General features: G+C 39.0%; 1 protein-coding gene across 1 annotated transcript in view; it reads right to left on the reverse strand.

Moving 5' to 3' along the window:
• The window catches only part of SLC26A4 (solute carrier family 26 member 4), a 56,730-nt gene that overhangs the window by 21,359 nt on the left and 7,916 nt on the right, over nucleotides 1-27,455 (reverse strand). Inside the window, exons 4-10 of the mRNA XM_056118357.1 lie at nucleotides 24,706-24,816; nucleotides 21,210-21,394; nucleotides 20,241-20,405; nucleotides 9,703-9,855; nucleotides 9,530-9,612; nucleotides 2,181-2,328; nucleotides 1,007-1,120 (exon numbers count right to left, since the gene is read on the reverse strand). Coding sequence (XP_055974332.1) covers nucleotides 1,007-1,120; nucleotides 2,181-2,328; nucleotides 9,530-9,612; nucleotides 9,703-9,855; nucleotides 20,241-20,405; nucleotides 21,210-21,394; nucleotides 24,706-24,816 — 959 coding nt within the window. The remainder of the gene's footprint in view (nucleotides 1-1,006; nucleotides 1,121-2,180; nucleotides 2,329-9,529; nucleotides 9,613-9,702; nucleotides 9,856-20,240; nucleotides 20,406-21,209; nucleotides 21,395-24,705; nucleotides 24,817-27,455) is intronic.

Here is a 27,455-nt window from a genome sequence, read left to right on the forward strand (position 1 = left end):
TTCATTTCTGTTATCTTATTTATTATTATTGTCCCTGGCAAAGCAGGTAAGTATAGCCTTCTGTTAGCTGACCACAGACATTGAGTGATTTGAGAATTGCTACACCAGGAAATGATCAATACTGTTTGAGTGGTTTTCTGTGAAGGGTAAATCAAGGAGATGAGCAGAGTTAGGGGGGAGTCGGATCAAAAATATGAGTTTCTATTTTACAACACTATGTTCCTTGCAACCCTATCCACAATAGCCAAAATCTGAAAACAAACCAAATATCTAAGACTAGATGAATGGATAAAGAAACCCTGGTACATACACACAATGGAATATTACTCTGCTATATGAAAAGATGAAAGTTATGAAATTTGCTACTTCATGGAGAGACCTAGAGAGTTATCATGCTGAGTGAAGTTAGAGGGAGAGAAACACACCAGAATGATTTCTCTCATGTGCGGGATGTAAAGAAACATGGTGGGATAACAAAATCCAAAGACAACAAAAACTTGAGAACTGGTTGCAATAGAAAAAATGTCACTGGAAGGGTATGGGGGAGAAGACAGCGAGGGGGCAACATCAATGGTGGAGGGAAGCATTCAACTGAAAGGTGTAAACTTAGTACAAAACCCTATTGGCATAGTACCATAAACCACAGTGCAAAGGCTTATAGAAATTTTTTTTAAAAAAAGAAGAAGAAGAAATGGAAAGAGAGAAGAGAAAAAGTACCTCTCATAGAAGCAGACCTGTGAGTAGGAGGTAAATAGGACTTGTGGGGTCCAGGGAAGGGGGCTTTGGAAGAGGGACGTGGACACTGGTGAAGGAATGGGTATTGAAAAACTGTATGCCTGAAACCCAATCATGAACAACGTTGAAATTTTATGGTGACTAAATTAAAAACAAAACATGAGTCTCTTCAGAGACCAGCTATTCAGCTTTCCTCCTGGGCAAATTTCTTGGAGTCACCACTGAAGAGGCCCAGCAGTTTCTTCACAAAGTACCATGCAGCGTCTCATACCTGGGTCTTTCCCCCTGTGCTCTCCTGGACAGCAGTACGGGACAGGGCAGTGGTGGCCACGAAACAAGAGAAGAATCCTGAGAATATATTGCTGATTCCAAAGGCAATGAATTCCTAAGGGAGAAAGACAAGATAGCAGTGCTCAAACACAGTCTTCGCAAGACTACACCAGGGGTTGGAGAAAGACCATTAAGAAAGCTCCCCACAGGGACTGGAGCGATAGTACAGTGGGTAGGAAAGTTGCCTTGCACACGGCCAACCTGGGTTCGATTCCCAGCATCCCATATGGTCCACCGAGCACCATCAGGAGTAATTCCTGAGTGCATAAACCAGGAGTAACCCCTGTGCATTACCAGGTGTGACCCAAAAAGAAAAAAAAAAGCTCCCCCCAGGTCTGATAGTCCCAATACATGTAAAGGTAATGGAAGGCCTTGGAAGATGATAGGAGTTTGGACTCTTTGAAGCCTAAGGGAGGTACTACTGCTCTCAATTGTTTTTAAGGTTGATGAGAAATGAAAGTTGATCTTTTGCAAAATGCTTGTTTCATTTCCTGGTGAGTAGCTCTCATCAAAAACATTTTTTTTTCCTGTGGTTGAATATTTGCTCTGAAGCATATTAAGCTAGGAGAGTTATTATTCCGCTTGATTACTAATCGTTTAACTGCTGTAATTTGCTGTGCTGTTTTCAGAAACATACTGTATTTTCAGACTTGCAAGGAGTGTAAAATCGGTTCACTTGGCAAAGTACCATATGCCTACAAAACCTGCCCTGTGTGCATTTATTGCACTGTGATCCGCCCCCATTTAAAGTGGTCAGAACCATTCTCTATGGTGTTTATTGTACTGTTTTGCCATTTTATAAGCATCATTAAAAATAAATCACCAGGAAATTTAACTTTACATAAGACTTCTTATTCTGGGTTACATGTCAAATTTGAATGCTTTTTGTTACCTGAGTGAATTAATTATTTATAAATTAGAATTATTTATTTATTAAAAGTCAAGGGGATACAGCATGCATGTCTCCAAAATAATTTCGGATTAGCCAGCATAATAAAGAAACCAACTCAGGAAGAAGCCAATTGCTTGTTTTGCAGACACCTGAACTTTCCATGTATATTTTTCCTTCTAATTTCCAGCCCAACAAAACCAGTTTAGCAAAAGAGTGACCATACCTGGTTTCCATCAATGGTGTAATCATACTTGGTGGCGTACACTTTTCCTACAGACACTGCAATAGCATAGGCAACTACAGCAGTGGAAAATGATGTAGTCAACATCTTAGAAAATAAGTTCACAAGTGGAAGTGAAGGAGGCAAAAACCTAGTGAATTTACAAATAAAAGATGCTGTGAAAGTCTGACCACATTTCTTTTCCTCCCATCTCACCCAATACTATTTTAAACCAGTCACTAATCAGACCTGAAAGTTCTTGACTTAAGGGGGTAAAATCACATGACGTGTATAAGTGGTAGCATCTGCTTCTACAATTTTTAATCTGGAGTTTGTTCTATCTCCCTTGATTTCTTTGCCCCCTATTTGAATGGGCTTTGAGGTGACACCTTAGCTGTACCTGGGATGTAAAAAGGTCTGCTATTATGATACTTGAATTTTATACACCCAATCCATGTGTCTCACATATCAGTGTTTCTTCTTACACCATTTCATCTTGAAGTTCCTTGAATTTAAAAGAGCTCCTAGTCATAAAATGAGATTTACTTTATATGAAGAGATGAAAGATAAGTTAAAGAGACAAAGAATTTAAGATGCTAAAAAGAGCTTGGTGGAAAATGCTATATTTTAAGAATCACGCTATTTTATACCTTCATGATCCCAAAGAACAATTAAATTTATATAATTATCAAAATGTTCCATAGTGATAATGAAGAAAATATTCTACTAGTGTAGTGAAACAACTACTGCTTGAGAAAAAAAACAAAACTACACCACAAACTATATCAAGAACTAAGACTTTAGTTCATACTCATGCAGTTGTCCTCAAATATTTTTGTTCACCCAAATTTGGGATATGATCTTCATGTACTTATATCCTTGTTGTTGTTGTTGTATCTGTTGCTAACTGTCATGGGCCCTATTCCTTGACCAGCTCAGGGGTCAGTAGAGTCATTCCCTGCCATCTGCCAGCCATGGATTGTGCCTGGGATGGTACGCTGGATGAAACTCATGCCAAACAATTTAGCATTTCTAAGCCCTGGACCTTGTACTTTGATGGTAAACCACATGATGTAATTCTAGAAATGCCAACCTAAAAAAAATCTCCCCACATATCTCACTTATGCCTGAAATTTGGGGGTGCAGGGGAGGGCAGGGGGCACACCAGCAGTGCTCAGGGCTTACTCCCGGCACTGTTCTCAGGGATTATACCTGGCACAACTCAGGGACCATCTGTGGTTCCAGAGATTGAACCCAGGTTGGTCTCATGCAAGGCAAATACTCTACCCACTGTACTATCTGTCCAGCCCCAATTTCTTTTGATAAGAAACCATACTCTTACCCTAACATAGAAACAGTACAAATATAAACAAGAGTCTGAAAGAAAATTAAAGACATTTAGAGTTACCTAAACAGTCTTATAACTAACACACTAACCTTAGATATTATTTTGTTTGTTTTTGGACCACACATGGCTTGGTTCAGGGCTTGCTTACTTACTGTTGCCTCTATGCTCAGGGATTACTTGATGGTGTGGATTGAGAGACCAGAGATAGAACAGGGGTCAGTTACATGCAAGTAAGGCAAGTGCCTTACCCTGGTACTATCTCTACATCCCTAATAAACTCTAGATATTACTGAACATATTGCTCTCATTTTGTTGATAAGGGAACTGAGATCGAGCAAAGTAAAGTGATTCACTGGAAGTCATGTAAAAAGGTGCAGGCATAATGTTATTAATGAATCTAGATTTATTTCCTAAGTAGCAAGATCTGTTTAGTTCTCTTCCCTTGTAGATATAACCCAATATATGAGGTTAATTTCTGGACTCCCTTCTCTCACATCCTCCTGACCCACATGGAGGTTAGGGCACATCCTTGTTTGAAGCAGATGGAATGTTAAAAAACCGGAGCCAACACTTGTGATTCAGCATCACATCATTTGCAACTCCGGAGGTAACCTTAGGCCTCATTTTTTCCTCTTAGTTTCTCTCTAGGCATCCTGATTTACAATACTGTTAATAACAGAGTTTCAGACATACAATGTTCCATCACCACACCCACCACCTAAATGTCAGCATCACTCCACCAATGTTTCAAGGTCCCCCTCCCACCCTAACCCCTTAGCAGACTTAGTTCTGTAAGACTTTAATTTTTTTAAGCCAGACTTCCGATTTATTCCTGATAACCCTCCATCTACCCACCACCACAACCACCAACAACAGCAACCCCATTCAGGTAGTCCGTTTATCAGAATTACTTTCTAGTCCTGTAAAAAATCTAGATTTGATAGCTACCTAAGGCTTACTCTGTGCCTGGTTGTGCAGTTCTTCTTCAAATCCAGAACTTTCAATTAGATCTTGATTCTCCCCAGGGTTAAAGTGTAAAATACAAAGACTTTAAATCAAAGGACCTGATATCAGCTTTCATCACTCTGTAGCTTTAAAACTGTGCTGATTCTCTTTACAATAGCCAGAAACTGGAAGAAACCTGAATGCCCACAAACAGATGACTGGTTAAAGAAACTTTGGTACATCTACACAATGGAGTACTATGTAGCTGTTAGAAAAGATGAAGTCATGAAATTTACATACAAGTGGTACAACATGGAAAGTATCATGCTAAGCGAAATGAGTCAGAAAGAGAGGGATAGACATAGAAAGATTGCATTCATCTGGGGGATATAAAGTAACAAAATATGAGATTAATACCCAAGAATAGCTGAGATCAGCACCAGGAGGATTACTCCATAGCTTAGTGGCCAGCCGGGCATTCTAGAGGAAAGGGCAGCTCAGATAGAGAAGGGAGCACCAAATAAAGGGTGTTTGGAGGATCCTCCCAGGAGAGGAGATGCATGTCGAAAGTAGACTATGGACTGAATATGTTTGCCACTCAATGCCTCTTTTGCAGACCACAACAGCCAAAAGGAGAGAGAGAACACAGGGGATTGCCCTGCCACAGAGACGGGGGGGATGGGGGTAGGGGGGATATTATCCATGGTGGTGGAAAATGGGCACTGGTGGAGGGATGGGTATCTGATCATTGTATAATCAAAACCCAAGCACAAAAAATTGTAAATCTAAAAAAAAAAACAAAAAACTGTGCTGATTATTTGAACCTACCAAATCTTGGTGTCTTTGGCTATCAGATAAATGTGACACTATGCTCTTCTCATAGAGTTATTGGGAAGATTAAATGAGGTATTGTTATATAAATAATTAGTGCCTTATACACAGAGCAGGCAGTCTGTCAGTAAATGTTGGAAGAAACTAAACTTGCCATAATATTGCTACTCATTTATATTCTCTTTCTGGATATTATGGGCCAATTATTTGCCCCAAGTCGTTCAGCTTGGTACCCTGACTAGACATCTTCTAGATGACCCCTTGACCCTAAGAAAACCTTTCCTCCAGCTCCTCAGTGACTATAACTCCTGGCAAAGTCTACGCTCAGTGGCCCTGTTGGATGCAACCAACCATTCTATACAACGTTCTGTGAGATAACTCTATATATGGGAGTGAGAGTATGAGGGATGCTTTTTGAAAAGATAAGGATAGGTAGCAGTAAATCACCGGAAGGCCAAAGGATCTCAACTCAGTGATTCAGATATAATGAACATGGTAGCAAGTGGTAGGGCACTCACCTTGCATGTAACTGACAGGGGTTCAACCCGTGGCACTCCATATAGTGCCCCGAGACCTATCAAAAGTTGTCTCTAAGCTAGGAATAAGCCTAAGCACAGCTGGAAGTGCACCCCTCCCACCCAAAACAAAGCAAACAAAAAGCAGGTTGGAGAAAATCCTGTGCTTTTCCACTGCACTTTTCTCCCTGGTATCTCACTTTCAAGTACAAGTACAGAGCACATTCCTTTTAAAGCAGTGGTAATAATATGATGACAAAGAGGACCTATGGCACTGGTCAGGAAGGAACCAGCTATGTCTGTGTTGGGGATGAGGCAGAAAGAGTTAGATTTAGATTAGGAATTAGAACTAGAGGAGAAAGCAGCCCATCCTTTTGGAATGGGTTTTATAGAAATGAAATCAGAAGAAGTAAAAGACGCTGGGTTATATTGTGTGAGAAAATGAGTACATGAAGAGCTGGAGCCTAATCACTGCATGAGAAGAAAGGCGTGTTGCGACTGGCCTCCCTAGTCTCTGCTGTTGAAGAAAAATAGTTCTGGGGCTGGAGAGAGTACAGTGGGAACGGCGTTTGACTTGCAGCAGCCTTCCCTGGTTCAATCCCCGGAACCCCCTATGGTCCCTTGAGCCCTGCCAGGAGTGATCCCTGAGTGCAGAGCCAGGAGTAAGCCCTGAGCACTGCTGAGTATAACCCTATAACCACCCCCCACACACACACACACAAAAAGTGAGTTTTGTTCAAGAATGAGAATTCCTGGTTTAGGTGACCCCTGCTGATGTCCAGTTAGATGATGAGTCGCTACACAGACATTGGTAAAGGCAGCAGGAGAGAAGGACATGAAATCATTGTGTCCTCTGGGACAATGTTGCTGTAGACCAAGGAATCCTCACATATGATTTTTTTTTCTTTTTCTTTTTGGGTCACACCCAGCAATGCTTAGCAGTTATTCCTGGCTCTGAACTCAGGAATTACTCCTGGGGGTGCTTGGGGGACCATATGGGATGCCAACGATTGAACCCGGGTCAGATGCATGCTAGGCAAACACCCTACCCACTGTACTATCACTCTGGCCCACATATGATTCTTAATAGGCTCTCAGGAGACTGGCAAACAGCGGTCTTGCTTTTCCTCCTCTATAGAGGGATAGCAGGAGAGCATAGAGGCTGGCCTGATTTAATCTTTGTTGTTCTTCCTTCCATTGTTTTAAACTCTTTCCCAGTCTCCTCTCTTCTTTTGTCTCTCGGGCCATCCTTTCTTTCCCAGATTTGTCACTGTCATCAGATTTGTTGCTGTGCTACCAAATGGGATCCAACGATAAAGGCCTCCCTGGTGATTTGCTTATAATGACATAGACTGGAGTACCTCATCCCTTCAAAGAATGCTGAGATACAATTGCGGGCAGGAGGGAAGAGCTGAAAATAAGTGGGCTCCTTGACTGCAAGGCAGGGGGTGAGGGGAAGTAGTTTAGAGTCTTTGGAAGTAGTTATATCAGGTAGTCGGCCAGAGGATTCAACAAGGCAAAAAAACTGGATATCTATTCTCAAAGAGTAGGCAGGAAAGTTTAGATACAATCAGAATAACTTGGGAGAGTTGAAAGGAGTTCGCCAACTTTGTGACTGGAACATGATTTTATAGGACAGCACATGGACTGTGGGCTACCTCTAAGCATTATATATATACATACATACATATATATATATAAATATATATTTGCTTTTTGGGTCACACCTGGCAATGCTCAGGAGTTGCTCCTGGCTTTGCACTCAGGAATCACCCCTTACAGTGCTCAGGGGACCATATGGGATGCTGGGAATCAAACCCAGGTCAGCCGTGTGCAAGGCAAACGCCCTACCTGCTGTGCTATCGCTTCAGCCCCTAAGCATTATATCTTAAGGAGACAGACAAAAAGGACCTACAAAATATATTTTTATGTAACAGTGGATAACTATTCAAGTCATATAATTGTTACGGTGAAGTCACCACAATTGATATTAACACATTGTCTTTCCATCACTGAACTTCTAGTGTTAGAATTCCTTTTCAGAATGCAACTCTTCTAATGTAGGACTCCCCAAATGTATCCGTCCATGTGATGATTACATTATGAAAGATACAATGGCAGGAGGGACTGGAGCAATAGTATAATTGGTACAACACATGCCTTGCATGTGAGACCCACGGGGATTCAATCCCTGATATCCCATATGGTCCCCCCAGCACCACCAGGAGTAATTCCTGAGTGCAGAAACTGGAGTAACACTTAAGCATAGCCAGGTGGGGCCCCAAAACAACAACAACAAGATACAATTTTGGAGCAGAGAGTAAAAGAGATCATAGGTTCATACACTAAGGGCAATGACTCCTGTGGAATAAGCACTGGAAACTACTGGGGAGTGTCTATTACCAATTCAGAGAAAGAATGGACAAGGCCCCTCAACTAGTGTTAAGTGAAGGGAAACTAGGTTTTTTTTGTTTGTTTGTTTGTCATGTAATATCAAGCTTAGTTGTAAACATTACAAACTGTTACTGGTCTAATAATTGCCTGGACCTTTTTTGGTTTCTGTCTTGGGATCACACTCAGCCATGCTCACGGCTTACTCCTGGCTCTGCACTCAGGGGTCTGCACTCCTGGCAGACTTGGGATACCATATATGGTGCCAGGGATCAAAGCTAGGTCCTCCATGAGCAAAGCAAACACCATACCTGCAGTACTATCTCTCTGGGGCTACACAGGCAGTGTTCAAGGGCTACTCCAACTTGGTGGTTGTCTCCAGTGGTGTTCAGATGACCAGGCTAGCACTGAGGGATACATGCAGTGCCTGGGGTCGAACTCATGCTTCCCACATGCAAAGCATAAGCTCCAACTCATTAAGTCCTCTCACCAGGCTTACCCTTGTTTTATAAGAGAAACACACCCCCTGTTCCACCCAAGGCCACAGAAACTGATGGTGACAGAGATGGAAAAAAGGCTCTTCTTTCTTTGTCTAATTCAGAAAGCTATCAAGCATATATAAAACTTGACTAGAAGACCATATATTTTATTTATAGGAACAAGTGATACAACTATTATCGAAGATAGATGAAACTAAATGACAGAAAAGTTAGATTTGATGTCCCCCTCCCATGCTTAATATTACTAACATACAATAAGGACTGTAGCACTGTCCTCCCGTTGTTCATTGATTTGCTCGAGTGGGCACCAGTAACGTCTTACAACAAATCATGAGACTTGTTGTTACTGTTTTTGGCATATTTAATACATCACGGGGAACTTGCCAGGCTTTGCTGTGTGGGTGAGATACTCTCGGTAGTTTACCGGGCTCTCTGAGAGTGGCAGAGGAACTGAACCCAGGTTGGTCGCATGTGAGGTAAAAGCCCTATCCACTGTGCTATCACTCCAGCCCACAATAAATATTTTTACTAACCACAGTTCTATTTATATTGTAATTAGGCACATGAGTTTAAATTAGGAGTCAGATGTTAAATGTATATGTCTGGTGACATTTTAAGAAAATGAAGTGGGAAAAGAAGGTTGCTTTTAAACAAGTGGTTTGAACTTTATCTGAGAGTTTGCACTAATGGGTGTTTCTTGAAGATCGCATATAAACTACTGAAGGAACACCAATGAAATGAAGTTTGTAATAAAAGGTTTCATTTAAATGGAAGGTACTGACTTAATATATTAGTATTGCCTAAGAGGAATACCATACTCACCCCCTTGGGATGGATTTAACAATGCCAGCATTGTATTTTTTTTCCAGGTTTGCTCCATATGAAATGGCAGTAGCAATTATTGTCTGAAATAAAACAAAACAGGTTTTTGAAAAAAAATCCATTTGTTTTAACAATTCCTTTGTCGTAAAACTAATGCTGACTGTTTTACTTACCACAATTACTTCTATAGGAATAGGGACTGGTATTTTATGTTTATATCGATCATTTATTTCTTTAACTACCATACAGATGATAATGGTTAGTAATCCAGCAATGAAATCAGCAAGATTGGTATCAGCAATATTTTGAAAAATGTCAATCAGAGTCTGTAAAAACAAATAATTTCATATACATTCCATATGAAAAATCATGATATCATCATCAAACAGCGCTGAAGATTTTTATGTAAAATCATAAAAGTATGTTGACTAACACAGAAAACATTGCATATGTATGTATTTCCAGTATTTTCAATGTTTATCTATATATTTACTTCTATATATCTATCTATGTGAAGATTAATAATGGTACCTTGGAGCCATAAATCTATGGGTAATTTTGACTTTAATTTTGCTTATCTGTATTTTAATCATAGAATAATAGTTTTTTTTAAAAACCTGTCCTTCACCACCTTTATTTATTTTTATTTTAATGACATTTTCTAAAATTTTATTTTATTTGTATAAAGTTGTTCCCAGTAATTTATTACATTCTATATTCCAACACCAGTCCCACTACCTTCCCACCACAACCTTTACTTGCTTCAAAAGTTTATATTTTCAAATGACTTTATAGGTGCTAATAAGTGGTACAATTTTCATTATATTGTTATAGTATTATTGTGACTAAATTAATAAGTCCCAAATAGTCAGTATTTTGCAGATATCATCTAAAAATATGAATGGTTCAGAAAATTATAAAAATACCCAAAATACTTTATATAGAGATAAATCTGGAAGATTAGGTTCTTTATGGCAAAAGGGAAGTTATAAATTGATATTAAACCAAGTATAACTTTTTGGAAATTAATTTAATGTTTAGTTCAAACTAAGACGACTGAAAGTAATTCTTTCCAAGTACAAAGACAAGCCTACTCAAGAAAAGCTAGCTTTGTTTTGTAAATAGAAGGTTTCTGGGAATCAAAGGAAATTAGGAAGGGAAAATCCCAGGGAAGAACACTAGTATCTTTGTTGTATCAACTTCAGTCCTGTAAAAGGCATGTCTTAAGAAAGTATTCCTCAATTCTTTGAGACAAGTTTTTTCCCAGGGAATATTACTTTTCTCTGAATGAGTTCTTTCATAAACATATTTTTATATAAAGAGGAAAATGGAATATTTTATAGTTTAGGTAACATGTATCTTATTTTTATAGACAAAGTATACTTAAAATAATTATAATAACAATCGAGTGACAATTATGGGTAATGGATATAAAGTACTCTAGATGTCATTTTGCCAGTAACCACATTTCTCAAGAAAACACTCAAGAGTAAAGAAATGAGGGAGGATTTATTAGGCAAGCAAAATACATGGCTGAACTCTAGTTCAAGGATTTGACTTGCAGAAAGTCTCTTGGACTTTTACTCAGGGAGTATTTTGGGTCTTGTTTTAAACCCAGTCCTGACAAGGTTTTATTTTGTCTCTTTGTTTTGTCTCTTTCCAGAATCAGTGAAATTTTATAGATGCAGATGTATTGATAGCAATAAAATGAAAAGAGTGATAGCAGAATGAAAAAGTGAAAATGGAGACTCTACCACAGCAGTCATCAAACTCAAGTGCTTGGAACACCCACCAGAGAAGCAAGCAGCCCCACATACCTAGAGTCTTTGCACAGTTTTTTTTTCTGATGATAATCCTTACAAATACATGAGCAGATTAAAATTTTAAATGATTTTGGCCATAGCAGTTAGGCAAGATAAAAATATCAAGGGCATACAGATAAGAAAGGAAGAGGTCAAGCTATCACTATATGTGGATGATATAATACTATACTTAGAAAATCTTAAAGACTACAAAAAGGCTCCTAGAAACAATAGGTTTGTACAGTAAAGTGGCAGGCTAAAAAATCAACACCCATGGCTTTCCTATATCCTTTTTCCTCAATAATGAAAAAGTAGAGATATTTAAAAAAAAATAATCCTGTTCACAATAGTACCTTGAAAACCACGTACCACAGAATCAGCTTAACTAAAGAGGTAAAGAACTTACACAAAGAAAATTACAAAACCCTACTTCAAGAAATAAGAGGGGACACTGGGAAATGGAGACACATCCCCTGCACATAGATCAGGAGAATTAACATTGTCAACAGATTTAATGCAGTTTTCCTATCAGGATACCCATGTCATTCTTCAAAGAAATTGACAAAACACTCCTGAAGTTTATATGGAACAATAAACCCCCCACAAAAAGCTAAAGCAATCCTTGTGGAAAACAAGATGGGTGGGATCACTTTCCCCAACTTCAAACAGTACTACAAAACAGTAGTAATTTAAATTGCATGGTATTGGACTAAAAACAGACCCACAGAACAATGGAACAGAACTGAATATCCTGTCACAGACTCTCAAATATATGATCACTTTATCTTTGATAAAGGAGCAAGAAATGTGAAGTGGAACAAGGAAAGCCTCTTCAACAAGTGGTGCTGGGAAAACAGGACAGCTATCTATTGAAAAATGAACTCTGACCTCTGTCTAAAGCCAGACACAAAAGTCAGATCAAAGTGGATTAAATACTTCAATATCAGAACTGAATCCATTAGGTACATGGAGGAAAATGCAGGCAGAACCCTCCATGACATTGAAGCTAAAAGCATCTTTAAGGATGAAACAACTCTGACCAAGCAAGTAGAAATAAATATAAACAAATGGGACTACATTAAATTAAGAAGTTTCTGAACCTAAAACACACACACACACACACACACACACACACACACACACACACATATACACACACAGTGACCAAAATACAGAGAGAGTCCATGAAATGGGAAAGTACATTGCCCAATACCCATCTCATAAGGGATTAAGGTAAAGGTAAAGGTAAAGGCCCTCCCATTGATCGTCGATTTGCTCGAGCGGGCCCAGTAACGTCTCCATTGGAGACTTTGTTGTTACTGTGTCTGGCATATCGAATACTCTCGGTAGCTTGCCGGGCTCTCCGAGAGGGGCAAGGAGGAATCGAACTCGCGTCGGCCATGTTGGCCGCGTGTAAGGCAAACGCCCTACCCGCTGTGCTATTGGAGCGATAGCACAGTGGGTAGGGCGTTCGCCTTACACGCGGCCAACATGGCCAACCCGAGTTCGATTCCTCCGCCCCTCTCGGAGAGCCGGGCAAGCTACCGAGAGTATTCGATATGCCAGACACAGTAACAACAAAGTCTCCAATGGAGACGTTACTGGGCCCGCTCGAGCAAATCGACGATCAACGGGAGGGCCTTTACCTTACCATAAGGGATTAATATCCAGGATATACAAGACACTAGCAGAATTGTACAAGAAAAAGCTTCCAACCCCATCAAAAAATGGGGAGAAGAAGTGAACAGAAGCTGCCTCGAAAAAGAAATACAAATGGCCAAAATACACATGAAAAAATGCTCTACATCCCTAATTATCAGAGAGGTGAAAATCAAAACAGCAATGAGATGCCATTTTACACCACAGATACTGGCACACATCCAAAAGAACAAGAACAACTAGTGCTGGTACAGACAAGGGAAAGAGACACTCTCTTTCACTGTTGTTGGGAATGCTGATTGGTCCACGTTTTTTGGAAAACAATATTGGCATTCCTTAAAAAACTAGAAATTGAGCTTCCATATGACCCTGCAATACCACTTCTGGGAATATATCATGAGGGTGCAAAAAAGCACAGTAGAAATGACATCTGCACCTGTATGTTTATCTCAGCACTGGTAACAATAGACAGAATCTGGAAACAACATCAGTGACCGAGAACAGATGACTGGTTAAAGAAACTTTGGTACATCTACACAATGGAATACTATGCAGCTGTTAGGAAAGACGAAGTCATGAAATTTGCTTATAAGTAAACGGTCATGGAGAGTATCATGCTAAGTGAAATGAGTGAGAAAGAGAGGAACAGACATAGAATGACTGCACTCATTTGTGGAGTATAAAATAACATAACATGAGACTGACAACCAAGGACAGTAGACCCAAGGGCCAGGAATATTGCTCCATAGTTGGAAGCCTGCCTCATGAGCTGGGGGAGAAGACAGCTGGGATGGAGAAGGGATCACTAAGTCAATGATGATTGGAGGGATTGTTCGGAATATTGTTTGGAGGATGTGTGCTGAAAGTAGATAAAGGACCAAACATGATAGCCTCTCAGTAACTATATTGCAAACCATATGCCCCAAAGTAGAGTTTATGGAGGAAAGTGTCTGCCTTAGAGGCAGGGGGAGGATTGGGATGGGTTGGGAGGTACTGGGACATTTGTGGTAGAAAATGTGCACTGGTGGAGGGATGGGCGTTTAATCATTGTATGACTGAAACTCAAAAATGAAAGTTTTGTAACTGTATCCCATGGTGATTCAATTAAAAAATTCAATATATCAAAATTTATGTAACACAGTAAAAATATTAACTATGTTGGCAAACAAAATTTAAAATATTTAAAATATTTTTAATGATCCATACAATAAGGGTTTATTTGCAACTCAACATGACAAAATTCAGAATTAAAAAAAAAAGAATAATCATTCTGATGCTCTACTGGGTTGGAGCGATAGCACAGCGGTAGGGTGTTTGCCTTGCACGCAGCCAACATGGCCGACCCGAGTTCGATTCCTCCGCCCCTCTCAGAGAGCCTGGCAAGCTCTCCGTGACGTATTCGATATGCCAAACACAGTAACAACAAAGTCTCCAATGGAGACGTTACTGGGCCTGCTTGAGCAAATCGATGATCAACGGGAGGGCCTTTACTTTACTTTTAATCATTCTAATAAGATACTACAAAAGTTAGCATAACCAGATTCCTGTTTTATTGAGGTCATTTAGACCTATGAATTTAAAGGACCTCAATTTTTACCTAAAAATTATTAGTAGTATTTATTACAGTTTACATAATATGGTTACAAATTTGTTACCATTTATGAGTAAGGAGAGGCTGCTAAAATCTCAGGGCTGGGAGGAATGGAGACATTACTGGCACCCGCTCAAGTATATCAATGTACAATGGGATGACAGTGGTACTTGATACAGTGATGTTTTTAAAAATTAATTAATTAGGGGCTGGAGCTATAGCACAATGGGCGGGGGGTTGCCTTGCACGTGGCCAACAGGGTTAAACTCCTAGAATCCCATATGGTCTTTTTAGTACCTTCAGGAGTAATTCCTGAGTGCAGATCCATGAGTAACCCCTGTACATCGCTGGGTGTGACCCAAAAAGAAAACAAAATTAATTAATTATTTTTTTGGTCCACAACTAGCTCTGCTCAGATCTTATTCCTGGCTTTGCACTCAGGAACCATTTCTGAAAGTACCAATTGGGAAGCAAGCAATCAATCCCAGGTTGGCTACGTACAAGCCACTCATTTTACCATTGTACTCTCACTCTGGCCCCAGTGTTTATGGTTTTTATGTACAGTTCTGCACCTTCATCATAACTACAACCAAATGTCCAAGTTCCTCCATCACCGGTATGTCTGTTTCTCCTCACAGTAATTTCAGTTTTGTCATTCTTCAATATTGCCTTTTATCTGTTTCCTCTATATTCTATTGATAAATGACACCATTTGTCTTTTTCCCTCTGACTTATTTCTCTTAACACCATATCCTCCAGTTCAACTGCAAGATTTCATCTTTTCTGACAGCTGCATAGCATTTCATTGGGACTATAAACCCACTATATCCATTTATCTGTCATTGGACATTTGGTTGTTTCCATACTATGCATTGCAGTGAATATTGATGTGCAAATATCTTTCAAATAATGTTTTTGTGTTTTGTATATAGATTCCTAGATTGTAGAACCACCATATCTGTAATAAAGTTAAAGGTAAAGGTCCTCCCGTTGATCATCGATTTGCTCGAGTGGGCCCAGTAACGTCTCCATTGGAGACTTTGTTGTTACTGTGTCTGGCATATCGAATACGTCACGGGGAGCTTGCCAGGCTCTGCCGTTCGGGCGAGATACTCTCTTGCCGGGCTCTCCGAGAGGGGCGGAGGAATCGAACTCGGGTCGGCCATGTTGGCTGCATGCAAGGCAAATGCCCTACTGCTGTTCTATCGCTCCAGGCCCTATAATAATAAAATGTAATATAAATAAATAATAATATGTAATAAAATGTAATATAATGTAATATATTGTAAATGTAATATAATGTAATATAATGTAAATGTAAATGTAATATAATGTAAAAATATGTAATAATAAAAAATAATAATAATAAAAATAAAAATTAAAAAAATAAAAAATAATAAAAATAAATAAATAATAAAAATAAAAAAGGTAAAGGTAAAGGCCCTCCCGTTGATCGTCGATTTGCTCGAGCGGGCCCAGTAACGTCTCCGTTGGAGACTTTGTTGTTACTGTGTCTGGCATATCGAATACTCTTGGTAGCTTGCCGGGCTCTCCGAGAGGGGCGGAGGAATCGAACTCGGGTCGGCCATGTTGGCTGCGTGCAAGGCGAACGCCCTACCCGCTGTGCTATCGCTCCAGCCCTTGGACAATAAAAATAAATAATAAAATAATAAAAATGTAAAAAATATGTAATAATAAAAAATGTAATAAAATGTAATATAAATTGCAAAAATCAAGATGTGTTTATACATTAAACAGCTGCATCAAACAACACATATGAACATAATTAATGACTATACAATGGGCATTCATTCAGAATCTCTTAAGAAAATTTATACAGTAGAAATTTTAACCTATGTAGGAGCTAGATCAATAAACAGTACAGTGGGTAAGTTGCTTGTCTTATAGGCAGCTGACTCAGGTTCAATCCCCGGCACCTCATTAATCCCCCGAGCACACCAGGAGTAACCCCTGAGCACACAGCTAGAAGAAGCCATGCTGGTGTATATGGCACCAAAGAGAAGAAATTAATTTTTAAAAACTTTAGCTTATATAGCTTATATATTATATTTTTTAGCTTATATATTTTAGTAAAAATACTACTTACCGATATAAGCTGAAGTACTCAAAGTTCTTAGATTTACTTAAAAGATCTAGAAATTGGACTCTCTTGACACTGAAAAGCACTGCTAATTTATTTTAGATTAAAATACTAAAATATGTTTTAAATATGGATATACATCTGACTTCATGTCTCAGTTTCATATTCTGAATAATTCAAATCATGACAATGAGCTTTTTAGCCAAGGATAATATTTTACAATATATGTACCATGTTTAGAGAATTTTAGTGCAGTTTAATTTAAATCATTTTCCTCTTCTTGATTAGCATTAGTTGGTTGTGTAAAGCCATATAGAAAAAATTATATCTCATATAAGATATGTATAAATTTATCAGTTACATTGTAGTACCAATTTTATTATAATGAATTTTATCTCTAAATATATAACAAATCATTTCTATCAGCTACGTTCTGCTATGGGCTGGAGCAATAGCACAGTGGGTAGGGCATTTGCCTTGCTCAATTCCTTTGTCCCTCTCAGAGAGCCCAGCAAGCTACCGAGAGTATCCCACTCAAACAGCAGAGCCTGGCAAGCTCCCTGTGGCGTATTCGATATGCCAAGAACAGTAACAACAAGTCTCACAATGGAGACATTACTGGTGCCCACTCGAGCAAACTGACGAACAATGGGAGGACAATGCTACAGTGCTATGTTCTGCTATCAAAAGTTACACAGGGATGAAGCGATAACTCAACAGGCTAGAGTGCTCTACATGTGGGAGCCCGAGGTTCAATCCTTGGTACCACATGGTCTCCTAAGAACTGTCTAGTTTGACTCTTGAGCACTGAGCAGGAAGTAGCCCCTGAACACCACTGGATGTGGCTCAAAAGCAACCAAACAAACACAAATAAAAAGCTGTAAAGGCCTGGGATATATTGTGAGTGGTAGAGCAGGTCTTTTACACTTACAAGACCCAGTTTCAACTCCTAGCTCAAAGGAACAAACAAAATAATCCAACATTTTGTTTACATATTGATCAGTCATTAAATTTACTTTCTGAAAATGAATGACTTACACTGTGCACACCAAAATAGACCCAGAGTAATGAATCTGATCAAGCTGAACGGTGGCTCTCAAAACCCTCACCACCTGGGCAGATTCTCAATTTCATCTTCACCCATGGCACAGGATTAAATAAAGCATGTAGTATCAATTTAGTAAATGACGCCCCTTGTCTTTTAGCATAGTGATTTAAAATGAATGGGCGGTACAGAGATACAGAGATGGCATAGTGGGGAGGGCATTTTGTATGCAGCCAAACCCAGTTCTATCCCTTCACCACATATGGTTCCCTGAGCCTGCCAGGAGAGATTGCATTGCCTCCAAAACAAAACCAAAAAAAGCCCCCAAAGATTTCAGTTAAGAGAAGAATTGGTTGGGGAGAAAAGAAACAAGGACAAGCAATACTAAATCAGAAAAAAAGCCTGTGGTAAGATCTTTAAACAGGGTGCATCCCAAGAAAGTGAACAGCTGGATCCATTAGATGTGTTCACCATGACCATAAAAAAAAAAATAAATAAACTGAATTCTTACTATGTGCTAGATATGGTGCTTAGTGCTTCACACTAATTTTCCTTTTTAATCACAACTTTAAGAAAGGTTACTTCATTATTTCTATTTTTCAGTTGAGAACACTGAGTCTATAGGAACTTAAAGATTCCATTTCCCAAATCACTTGGGGAGTAGTTGTAGAATTTCATAAGATTTTTCAGTAATAGTGAAAGCAGAAGGTCCAACCCACAACAACCAAACTTAAAAAATATTGTGCCTGTCAAAGATGTAGCTGTAGGGGGGACAGATGGTGGGAGGAACCTGGGGATACTGGTGGAAGAAAGTTGACACTGATGGTGTGACTCAGGTTAGAACATAGTATGCCTGAGATGCAACATGAATAACTTTGTAAATCATGGTGTCTTAATTAAAAAATAAAAATCTTTTAAAAATAATAAAACTTATATGCAAGTCTATTGAAGTTAAAAGTCTACAATCTTAGTCATTATATTATATTACATTATATATGGCCTCTTCGACCTACTCCCGCTGCATATTATGGTTCTCAACCTATTTAGGTGCTTGGCTATATTTGATGAATGGAGTAACATGGAACGAAGGCACTCTAATGAAAGGTGCAAATTCATGTCCACCTTTACTCATTTTTCAGTATGTTTGCATGATATTACACTGTGTTAGAAACTAATACAGGGTCGTGAAAGGTCTCAAACTTCATTTCTAATGACATATTATATTTGCTTAGTATCATTTCCCCTAAGTTAGGGTGACATCATGTAACTCTTATCAACACTTTTAAGACATAAATAATGTGCTTTTTTATGGAATATATATTTAGATTCATGAACTTTTTCAAATCTAATTAGTGTTATCTACATCCTTCTTTTGCATCTCTTTTGCATGTTGAATCATTTCTGAATCTAATGTTCCTTCTCATCTATAATTGCTCAGACATTTACATTATACATTTGATGGACTCAGGGTTGGAAATACATCTCCCATCATTTCATTTTAAAAATAAAAAAAGAAAAGAAGTCATGAGGTGTGAAGTAATAATTTCAGAATAACTACTTTTTTGACTCCCAAAAAAGTAGGCTTGTTACATGCCAGCCTCTGGGCCAAGTACTTCTCATCTATCCTTATTTAACTTAGCTGATAGATACTTTTACCAACTCCATTTTATAAAGAAGGAAGCTGAGGCCTGGTGATTTGTTTGACATAGCTGGTAAATGAGAATCAGAATTTGAATCCAGTTTTTCCATTTCCAAACCTGAATTTTCAGCTGCTATCCTATAGGACACACCTAAAATCACCTAGCTCGTTTAGAAGCAAAGATGAGATTAGAATTCAAGTATGATGTATCCTAGACCAGTTTTCATTTGGCTCTACTACTTTGCTTTCAATAGTAATTTTTAAAGTAGTGGCACTCCTGGGGCTGGAGCAATAGCACAGCGGGTAGGGCATTTGCCTTGCATGCGGCTGACCCAAGTTCAATCCCTGGCATCCCATTTGGTCCTCCAAGCACCGTCAGGAGTAATTCCTGAGTGCAAAGCCAGGAGTGACCCCTGAGCATCGCTGGGTGTGACCCAAAAAGCAAAAAAAAATAAATAAAATTGTTGGGTTTATACCTTTAAAAAAAAAAGTAGTGGCACTCCTAAAACCATGGCCCCCCATAGGAAATAATATTTTTCGAAATCTGCCTTTTTTCAGTGCTACTCCTTTAAGAGAATGTTTTCAATGGTTCCCAAATTATAGTTACATGGAGCATGAATGCTCCACAGACTCAGGATCAAGAAGAAAATATATTTTACTCAATGAGTAAGAAGTCTCCGGAGGGCCAGAGAAGTAGTAGTACATTAGGTCAGGGACTTGCCGTGCATCTGACTGACCCTGATTCAATCGCCAGCATTACTCTGAGCACAATCTCTGAATGTAGAGCCAGGAATAATCCCTGATCATGGTGAGATATGGCTCCCCGAACAAAACCACAACAATGAAAGAAGCACTTGAGTAAGAAGCTACTTACATAGATAATGGAGAGAACACCATTATAGTTTTGGGTTGAAACATTGAGGACAATCTTTAGCTGTGAGACCAAGACTTGGAAGGCAGCAGCAGTTGTAAAGCCACCAACCAGTGGATCTGCCAGGTACCGCACTATGAATCCAATCTGCAAACCTCCAAATATCAACTAGAACCAGAAGAAGAGAGATTTTAATGTGTGCCCGGGAGAAGAACCAATTCTCCTAAAATATGAATGTGTTAAAAATAACATCAGACAAGATTGGCTGCATTCAGGGTGGTATGGCTGTAGTAAACTGAACATCAATGAAAACGCTGGTAACTTAAAAAATACCTGTAGGAGACATATCTGAATTTCTTTTCCTCTGCCATTCTAAAATTTGTAGGAGCTAGACAGATAGGACAGGTGTTAAGGGGCTAGTTTTGAATGCTTGAATGCTGTGGACTTGGTTAGATTCTTGTCACCACATGTGGTCTCCTAAGGACCTGCAGGGGTCGCTCCTGAGCAAAGAGTCAGGAATATCCCTGAGCACCACTGGGTGTGACTCCAACCTCCCAAAACAACAGCAGCAAAACACGAAAACCATGTGTAATATAAACCTTGAATATTTCAGACGTATATTAAGGAAAGTAAAATAACATAGTTTATTTCTGTGACTTTCTCTGTGATTCTGTTTACAGAAACACTTTTGTCTACTATATGGTTTCTTGCGCACTTCCCTTCACTCATCCTCATTTGAACCACACACATTTAGCTGCTTCCCCTGCCCCATCTTGACTGTGATGATAAGTGGGCCTTAATAAACACAGTCTTACTTTTTTTCAGAAGCTGACCCAAACAAGTTTACAAAATAACTTTGCAGTCCAGTATACTTCTGTTTTGCTTTTGAGTCCTTAAGCTTGGTTTTAAATCCTCAAGGCCACAGGTAGTAAGCTAGTAAGTTCAAATAAAGATCATGTGTAAATCCACTACCTGTATGATTCCAACCAAAAGAGTAAAGGTGCTTGCAATCTCCACTCTTGCTGAATCTCTAGCTACAGTGTCGATGACCGTAGTATTTAATGCAGTTCCATTATCACTGGATATAAGAAAGCGTTCATCGGGAGCCAGGCTCAGAACAACAGATCCCACCATCAAACTGACCACTGGGAAAGGGCCTAAAGGAAAAAATGCTTCTATCATTAATAATTATTCACCACAAATGTTTGTGTTAAACATAGAATTAGAAAGGTGTGTAAAGATCCTTAGCTGTGACTGGGAAAAATTGTTCACAAAAGAAGCTACAATGCAGATGTCTCAAAGCATTTGCTGCCCGAAAGTAAGCACAAGAACCATTGTTAGGGTATTATAATACACTATGCACAATGCCTTGTATGTACACAGACACAATGTCTAACTTATCTTTGTGTGCTAGTCATGTGTACAGGTTCGGAAGCAGAGAATACTGGTGGGGAGGGGCTTTTCAGGAAAAGTCTCCTGGGGGAGGTGACACACAAGCTGAATCCTGGTTTGTACCATCCTATTATTGTTTCATATAAGCAATTTTCTAAAGCATCCAGTGTCCTGGTCTCTGTGGAGCTGACTAGCTGGGTCAGTATTACAGGGTCAAAATTAGGGACATCACAAAACGAGTAACATAGTTTCTCTTTCTTTTTCATTTCCAATGCCAGTCTAAGACTCTAGGTTTAAAAAGTATTATGATTTTTGTTTATTTGTCTGTTTGGGGTTCACTCCTGGTGATCAGGGTTTTCAGCTCTGTGTTCAGGGGCAACTTCTGGTGAGGCTTGGGAGATTATATGAGATTTTGGGGATTGACCCAGGTTGGTCACATGCAAGGAAAGAGCCTTATCCACTATACTATCTCTCTGGCCCCAACTATATTTTTATCCATTATGATGACGACGGGCAGGAGCAATAGCACAGCGGTAGGGTGTTTGCCTTGCACGCAGCCAATATGGCCAATCGGCCAATATGGCCGACCCGAGTTCAATTCCTCCGCCCCTCTCGGAGAGCCCGGCAAGCTACCGAGAGTATCTCGCCCGCACGGCAGAGCCTGGCAAACTCCCCGTGACGTATTCAATATGCCAAACACAGTAACAACAAGTCTCACGATGGAGACGGCCCGCTCTAGCAAATCGATGAACAACGGGAAGACCGTGATACCGTGGACCGTGATGATGACAATCCGATTTGATCAAGCAAGACTTGACAACTGGGAGGGTTTATCACTAACATTCTCTAACTTGTGTGAAACAGCAAAGCATGATATCCTCTAGTTCCATCCATGCTGCTGCAAATTGCATGATTTTGTTATTTCTTAGAACTGCATACTAATCCATTGTATAGATGTACCACAATTTTTTATCCATTCATCTGTAGTTGGGCATTGGGGTTCCTTCCATATCTTGGCTATTGTACTAAGTGCAGTGCTGACATAGATGTGCATATATCCTTTTGAATTAATGTTTTTATGTTTTGGGGATAGATTTCAAGTAAGTGGTATTGCTGTATCATATGAAATTTCTAGTTCTACTTTTTGGGGAAATCTTCATATTTTTTTCCATGGAGGTGAACCAGATGACATTCTCATTAACAGTGGGTGAGATATGGTCAGATGTAAGTCAGTCTGAATGAAAAGGACAGATAACAGAATGATGCCTCTCATATGTGGGACTTAGAGATACCAGTGAGATAGCAACAAAGTTGCAAAAACAACTTACTGGGGAACTGATCCATACAATTGAGGGTAGTGAGAAGAAAGGAGTTTGGGAGTCTTTGGGGAGGGAGATAGGTACACTGGTGATGAGTGTGATGTTGGAATCATCACTGTCACTGTCCCTCCATTGTTCATTGATTTGCTTGAGAGGGCCCAGTAACACTGTGAGACTTGTTACTGTTTTTGGCATATCAAATACGTCATGGGTAGCTTGCCAGGCTTTGCCGTGGGGGTGAGATACTCTCAGTAGCTTGCTGGGCTCTCCGAGAGGGGCGGAAGAATCAAACTCAGGTCAGCCATGTTGGCTGCGTGCAAGGCAAACGTCCTACCCTATAAATATAAATATAAGTATATAAATATAAATATAAGTATATAAATATATCATATACTGTGCTATCGCTCCAGCCTGTTGGAATCATACCCATTATTAATAGTATTGTAGACCAAAAAACATAAATTAATTTTAAAGAACAACAATTTTAAAGAACAAATACATTTAAAAAATCTTTTGCTATCATTTTCACCAGGTTTGATAAAAAAATTAATAAACTCACTAAATTACTTGGCAAAGAAAGAAAGAAGAAGGAAGGAAGGAAGGAAGGAAGGAAGGAAGGAAGGAAGGAAGGAAAACAGAAAGGAAGGGAGAATAAAAGAAAGAAAGAAAGAAAGAAAGAAAGAAAGAAAGAAAGAAAGAGGAAGGAAGGAAGGAAGGAAGGAAGGAAGGAAGGAAGGAAGGAAGGAAGGAAGGAAGGAAGGGAGGGAGGGAGGGAGGGAGGGGAAGAAAAAAGAATGGTAAAGCAGCCTATATGTTTCTAGTTTTTGTCAAGTATTTGATACTGACGATTCACTCAAGTGAAGAAATTCTTTCCTCCTTGATTTCCTTCTGCAAACAAGTCAAATAATGCTCATTGTATCACAGGGAGATACAATGAAAGACAAGGCTGCAGGACAGGGAGACAGTAAATGGCTATATTCATTTCAAGAGGTTTGTCCAGATAGACATGTCTAGCCAGCAGATGGATGGAAGAGCAAAATTATCTCTAGTATAAATGTCAAAGTTGCAAAATAGCATTAAGACAGTCACTTGCTAGAACACTTTTGCAAAAAAGAATTTAAAATTTAAGTGTGGCAGGAAATAAATCTATTCTGAGCCATACCAAGAAAGAAAGCCAAGTTTAACTTCTAAATTGTTTTGGCAAGAATTTTCCAGTCTTCCAATATTAGTGACTTAAAATAAGTATGCTCTTTAATGAAACAATGAATATGTATTTGAGAACACAATTTAGTAAATGCTATGTTGATTTAATAAAACAGTAGCTTGAAGATTTTTATTCCCTCCCTCATTGCTTTTGATTTTGGAAGGTAACACTCTTTAGAAATTAAATTGGTTACATTTTTTAAAAAAATCAAACCTGCTAAAGTTTGAAAATCAGCTAAGTTTTAGTTTTTCAATTTTCTCTGCTTCATAGAAAAAAGTCAAAAATATTGCAAATATGATGCCCTAGGTTCAAACACACGTTCACGCGAGCACACACATACACACACACTCACACACACATAGTACAAAGTTTATAACAGCACAGTATCTTGAAAGCTAAGAAGAATCATTGCATCATGAAACAGGGAAAGTGAAGCACTGCAATCCCATTTCCCTAGATAACATTAACCAAGTTAGAGAAATATAATGCAAACAACAAAGTCCAACTATGCTAAAGATGAGTAAACAAAGAAAACGTAAGTGTTTATAGTTACCAACTGAGATGTGTCTTGATGTTCCAAAGATAAAGTACGTCAGGATAGGGAAAAAGGCAGAGTATAGACCAAATCCCAGCGGCACTGCAGCTAGTAGAGCATACGCCATGCCTAGAAGTACATCCAACGATTAAATTCACACCAAAAAAAATTTGGTATATTTCTACTGTATAAACAAAAGCTATCGCATAGAGATCCTTAATTTTCAGTTTGTTCTCAGTGGTCTCCTTATTTTTCATACAGTCAGTGGCTCTGTGAGAGGACAGAACATAATCCAAATCAGCTGGGGTAGATTACATCTACACGCATCACCTACTCAAATGAATCGACTCAATTATTAGTAATTCAATCTTCCACTGATCTGACAAGTGGGAAGAAAAAGTCAAGTCAGTTGTTGAATAAAAATGTCATCAGTTCAGCCCCAAGGCTCAGGATAGATTTGCACAAAGATGGTTTCATGGGAATTCATTGCTTCTCTAAATTCTGCAAAACCATCACTGTTGGTTGCACTGCTCCTTTCTTTCTTTTTGAGGGGGAAGGAAGAGAAAAGTTAGATCCAATCCAAGAAAAACTATGATATACATAACAACAGGCAAGACAACTCTCACCTGGAGAAGGAGATGAATCCATCTGGGAGTCTACCCCTGTGACCCTTAGGACCATGAATGCATGCACTGCATTGAGAACCTCATGGATGGAGTAATTACAGCCTTTCAGTGAGGCATGGCAGAAAATGACAATGATGCTTCCTTATATTATGGTGAATTTCTTAGATAGATAAGATCATACCTTGTATTACCTCCCACATTATAATCAATGAAAGTAACTTAAGTCCCTTGACCCTTGAGTAATACATTTTTTTAAGATTATATTTAAAATAGCAAGGTTCTGAGGATGTGGCCCAGTGGCATAGTACAAGTGAGGGCCAGGGTTTGATTCCCAGCATGATTTTTTTTAAAATAAAAGAAAAGGAAGGACAAAGAGTTGGGGAGAAGTGGCACCAAACCAAACTTATTGACACACCAGTATCAAATCTGACAAGTGGGAAGTTAGTTATTAAATGATTAACATCCAACAGTGGTTAATTAAATTTTACTTTACCCATTATAATTCTATGAGATAAAATTGACAAGATGTTTAGAATACAGTTGTGAACAGGGAGATAAAGTTTAAATAGTGAGAATAAAGTGAGGAAAGCAGCATTCAAATTTGTGATAAGTAGACATTATTTCACCTTTATTACCCAAACATATAAACGTGTTTCTTGTAAGCATAAAAAATTCAGAAGATATTTAAATAATATGAATATTGCTATACAAAAAGCTACTTAAAATAGCTACTTGTAATGACTTATAATAATTATTCATGTATCCACTATCCAATTTAAGAATATGTAAATGAAAGTAGAATTGATGCTATAAATTCTTCCTCGACCTAATTCTCATTCCTCCATCTACTGTCAAGAGGCCCCAACATTATCCTGAAACTATAGTTTATCAATCTCAGATATTTCTTTAAACTTTGTTGATTTGTTTTCAGGCCACATGCCCTGAGAATGCTAGGGGCTACACCTAGCATGGTACTCACTCCAGATGTGCTCAGTGACCCATATGGTGCCAGGGATCAAATCCAGGATTTTTTTATACTTTATTTATATAGAGATGCACTTATGTGCATAGGAGATTTACTAAGATATATAATAGGATCAAAGACAGCTTATAGTTTGTGGAGGGTGTATATTTTTTCATATTCCTTTTATATGTTTCCCAAGTTTCTACAATGGGCATTTGTGTATTCATTTGACAACTATTGGTTATCTGCCTATGCTTGCCATCCACTGTTTTAAGTTCTGAGGAATATGGGAGAGAATGAAACAAAGTCTTTGGTCTCTGTCTTACAGGGCTTATATTCTAGAAAACAATGTATTACTGATAGAAGAATTCAAATCTATAAATGACCATGAATCACAACAATCGGATCCAAGAAAGGAAAGCTGGCCCACAGAACCCAGCCAAGTGGAGAAGGAGCAGGAATGAAAGCACAGCCTCTCATTTTCTACAGACTTGGGCTCAAATGTCCACTTTTCCTAAATTTTGTTTTGACTTTGGGGACTTTGTTTACAATGTAGAGTGTCCTGCTTAGGGATTACTAATCCTCAAATATACTGTAAGCCCTTTATTTTTAAGGAACTTGGTTAACAACTTTGAAAGAATACTAGTTGTATAGAAATCCAGGCCATTGGTATATAGAAATCCATTGTATAGAGATCCAGACCCTTCACTGCTGTGGGATGGAGGGGGTGGGGGGCCGGAATCTGACTGAAGGGCTAGACTGGTCTTTTACTGCCTGATGGGAGGATGTGTGTGTGTGTGTGTGTGTGTGTGTGTGTGTGTGTGTGTGTGTGTGTGTTTTCAACTCAGTCATCAAGATGTCATTTACCTAAGCAGCAGCAACCAGTTTCTCTGTAACATCAGCCTGTCTGCTCTGAGGAACTTTATAAGTGGTTGAGATATGAACTTTGCCCCACTGGAAACTGAAGCCCCACCTCTGAAACTTCCATTTTCGCCTCCCCCTCTCCAACTACCCCTTCCTGGCCTTTCACCTCACCACCTCAAGATCCCAATACAACACTCACTTTTTTGTCCTCTTGAGGCTTCTGATTCATGATCTGATCCACTTTTCCCTACCCTTCTGATTTCACTTGCCTCCTTGGTCAGAATTTCACACAAACACTCTGACGTCTCCCTCTT

The sequence above is a fragment of the Sorex fumeus genome, unplaced genomic scaffold, assembly GCF_029834395.1.
Source record: "Sorex fumeus unplaced genomic scaffold, SorFum_2.1 ptg000037l, whole genome shotgun sequence".
NCBI classification, from domain to species: domain Eukaryota; kingdom Metazoa; phylum Chordata; class Mammalia; order Eulipotyphla; family Soricidae; genus Sorex; species Sorex fumeus.